This window comes from Cricetulus griseus, chromosome 8 (genome assembly GCF_003668045.3).
Source record: "Cricetulus griseus strain 17A/GY chromosome 8, alternate assembly CriGri-PICRH-1.0, whole genome shotgun sequence".
Classification (NCBI taxonomy): Eukaryota; Metazoa; Chordata; class Mammalia; order Rodentia; family Cricetidae; genus Cricetulus; species Cricetulus griseus.
In genome coordinates this window covers 15727164-15730727 of record NC_048601.1, presented here as the reverse complement: position 1 = coordinate 15730727, position 3564 = coordinate 15727164, and the positions used below count along the sequence as shown (strand labels likewise).

General features: G+C 39.7%; 1 protein-coding gene across 1 annotated transcript; it reads right to left on the bottom strand.

Annotated features, from left to right (window-relative positions):
• Positions 1–674: 674 nt before the first annotated feature.
• LOC100772505 (acidic proline-rich protein HP43A) lies at positions 675–3253 on the bottom strand. The gene is made up of 3 exons (XM_027429974.1): positions 3190–3253; positions 2085–2120; positions 675–1243 (listed from the first exon to the last, which is right to left on the bottom strand). The coding sequence occupies exons 1-3, from the start codon at positions 3251–3253 to the stop codon at positions 675–677; spliced, it is 669 nt and encodes a 222-aa protein (XP_027285775.1).
• Between the last annotated feature and the right edge of the window lie 311 nt (positions 3254–3564).

Sequence of the window (3564 nt, the reverse complement as noted above, 5' to 3'; positions counted from 1 at the left end):
ATATACTAAAACAATTTAAAAATTTCAATTCCCCATAAGGCCCTGCTTCCATCACAAGAGCCTGGGAAATACAGCAAAGATGTGGGTAGAACTCCAGGTAAGACAGAGGAAAGGGAGTCTCTCAATTGATGGATGACTGATTGGTAAAGGGAGAAAGAGGGGCCCTTCTATAAGTGAGTGAATGAATGGGTCTATTATCACCTTGCAAGTGACCACATGCCACAGATTTCACTACTCATGCTCAGAAGAAGAAACAGCAAAAAGTAACTGCTTGCTAAATGCTTTATTAGAATGTTGAAGGTACACTTACAACATCATTGTTCCAATGAAATGACATTAAAGGTATCTGTCCTCTACTTCACCTGAAATAAATAAATTTTAAAAGGTCAGGGAGAAGAAAACACAATGGGCAATTCCAACATTTCCTGAAGTATCTTTTTCTTTTCTATGGATTTGTAATTCCTTTAGAGTTAAAGCATTTGATGCAGAGTGAATTTAAATCACAGCCATTATAGAATTCCAGGTTATAGGAGCCATTTAATTTTTGGATGTATATATGATTTATGCCTTTAGAAAGAGGGTGCTGATCTCTAGAGTTAGGGAGCTGGTGTGAAGGATAACATATGTTATTACCTTTGTACTACTGAGGAACCTCTTGGTCATTCATAAAAGGTCTACAGGTAACTTGTCTGTTCCTCACTTCCCTGTTGGGGTGGGCCTTGTGGGTTTCCAGGTCTAGGAGGGCGGTTCTGCTGTGGGCCTCCCTGCTGAGGTGGGCCTTGTTGGTTTCCAGGTCTAGGAGGGCGGTTCTGCTGTGGGCCTCCCTGTGGGGGTGGGCCTTGCTGGTTTCCAGGTCTAGGAGGACGGTTCTGCTGTGGGCCTCCCTGTGGGGGTGGGCCTTGCTGGTTTCCAGGGTGAGGGCCTTGGTTCTGTTGTGGGCCTCCCTGAGGGGGTGGACCTTGCTGGTTTCCAGGGCTAGGAGGGCGATGATGCTGAGGGCCTCCATGATGGTTTCCAGGTCTAGGAGGGCGATCATGCTGAGGGCCTCCATGATGGTTTCCAGGTCTAGGAGGGCGAGGTTTCTGGTGCTCATCTCCCTGCTGGGGTGGTCTTTCAGGTGCATTTCCTTCTCCTTCACCGTCATCATCACCCTCTTCATCAGATGCAGAAGGGTTCGGGGGTAATTCTCCAGGTGGGGGTCTCTGATGAGGTTGACCAGGGCCCTGTCTTTGCTGCTCTTCCTCTGCAGATCAATAGAAGAGGGACTCACACCTTCTCTTTCTCACAACACCCCCCAACTTTATGTGCCTTGTTGTACTTTTTCTTAATTTTATATTCAACAATATAACAATATGATCTTTTTTGTGTCTCAAGTCTTTGAACAAAGATTTTTCTTAAATTCGGTGCATAAAAGAGGATATTTTGTTCCTTTCAATTTTCAGACAGAAGTGTAGAAAATGGAAAGATTTGTTAATGTCACTGGTTAGAACTTGGCAGAATAGCAAAATTGTGACAGCAATGCTCTATTCCTAAATATATCATGGTGCTCAAGTTCTTATAATCATGTGGAGGATAAGAAAGAAATGTAGGCAAAAGATGAAAAGATGTTTCATTCAATTGTTATGAAGTGAATTTTTATGTATTATTCAGCTGTGGCTACAGAAATGAGTAAAAATTAACTTTTAAAATATGGGAGACCATGAGAGTGTGTGATTCTGTATCTAGTGCATTAGCATATAATTCTACTTCTAGTCACTTGTGAATGAAGAATACTTTGAGCAAGCCGTAGTGCCATGATTTCATTTAAATGAGGATACCTAATATGCTCATAACATGCAAGGCATTGAGTCAATGTGGGGAAAGACAAAGTGTTACTCTTATAAAACCTGGATTTCTTCTCTTCCGGTGTATATTCCCACTCAAGGTCCTAGATACAATGTTGGGAAGCTTACTTATATGTCTCAGGGTAAACTATCTCACATTATGTCATAAAATAGCAAAATGATACAGAGAATTTACAGAGCCAAATATTGAGAAAAGTAAAGTTTGCCTAGAAGTTCCATAGAGGATGAATCTGGCTTTACCTGAGAGTTGCAAAAAAGTGTCTTCATAGATGGTCTCTAGAAATAAGTACAAAATAAGTTTAAATTAATTATCACATTTTCAGGCTTCCCAGTGAAGAGGACATTAACCCCAGCTTCACATCCACGAAGAAGAATTTCATTCTTAGGTAAGGTTGCAGATAACGCTGCCAAATGGTTTCTATGATCCTTAGCAACCACTATTTTGTTCCTTATTAGCTTTGACAACCCTTACTGTTAGTCTTCATTTAAATTGGGAATTTCAATATCACAGGTTTACATTATTTATGTTTTTCTTCTTGACCTACAATTCCTTTTGATATATTCACAGGCATTATGTGCATTGAAGTGAGAAAAAATACTGCTTTAAGTCCTATGTGCACAACAATGGATATTGCCTATGGGATATTAAAATATTGAAATAAGTGCAACAAGATGTCTCTGTGGGTAAATGTACACGCCATATGACCTGAATCCAGTTCCTCTAATCATGTGGACTGGAATGTGAATATGCAAGCAAAGTCTCTCTCTCTCTCTCTCTCTCTCTCTCTCTATATATATATATATATATATATATATATATATATATATATATGTAAGTATGCATGTGTGTATGTGCATACACTGACAATTTTGCAAGCACACACATGTACTATAATATTTTTTTAAAAAAATATTTCACAATATTTGAAGCTCATTTTGTACAGACTTTCACATTCATTATCTTTTTATCTTTTTCCTCTTCTCAAAAACACCTCTGGTACATGTTTACTTCCTTCATTTTTCTCTGTACTCTAAACAGATACCAGAATCCTTCAGCTCTGCTTCTCATAGCAACTTAAGAACTGTGTTTCCCTCTGTCAACTGTAGCACATTGCCCTCCATCACCCACCACCAAAAAGGTATTTTCATAAATGCACTCACAGTATTTTGTTACAAGACTATATGATTATATTATACTATAAGTAAAGTCTAAGTTCTAGAGGTAAAATGGTAATGTAAATGATCTAATACTTGTTCTCCTGATTCTTTGCCTCGGTTTCTTATTCATCTTTTTCTATTCCTCCCAACCCCATGTCACTGTACCACCATTTCCCCTACTCTGTACCTTCATTTGAGCACTGAACTGAGCTCAGGGCCAACAAGGCCGCTGTCAGTAGGACCACCAGCATCTTGGAGGAGGCTCTGGAGTTGCTCCCAAGTCTGTGCTGGGGAAGCAAAGCCACAGTCTTTATAAGGCAGGCAGAACAAAGGCAACTTTCAAGTCCTTACTGGTGACCTGAGCTGACTCAGCAGGATCCTTTGCATCCCTGACTTTTCTTTGGGACTGTAGCCTAGCATGATGTATTGGGAGGAGCTTATCAATGTCTCATTTCTAAATGATACTACATGACATTTGGACAACAGTGTTGAAGTGATAAAGGCAAAGGTCACATATTAGATATTTAGTTCTTCCATTGTTTGAGGTCTATCATTTTTAAAG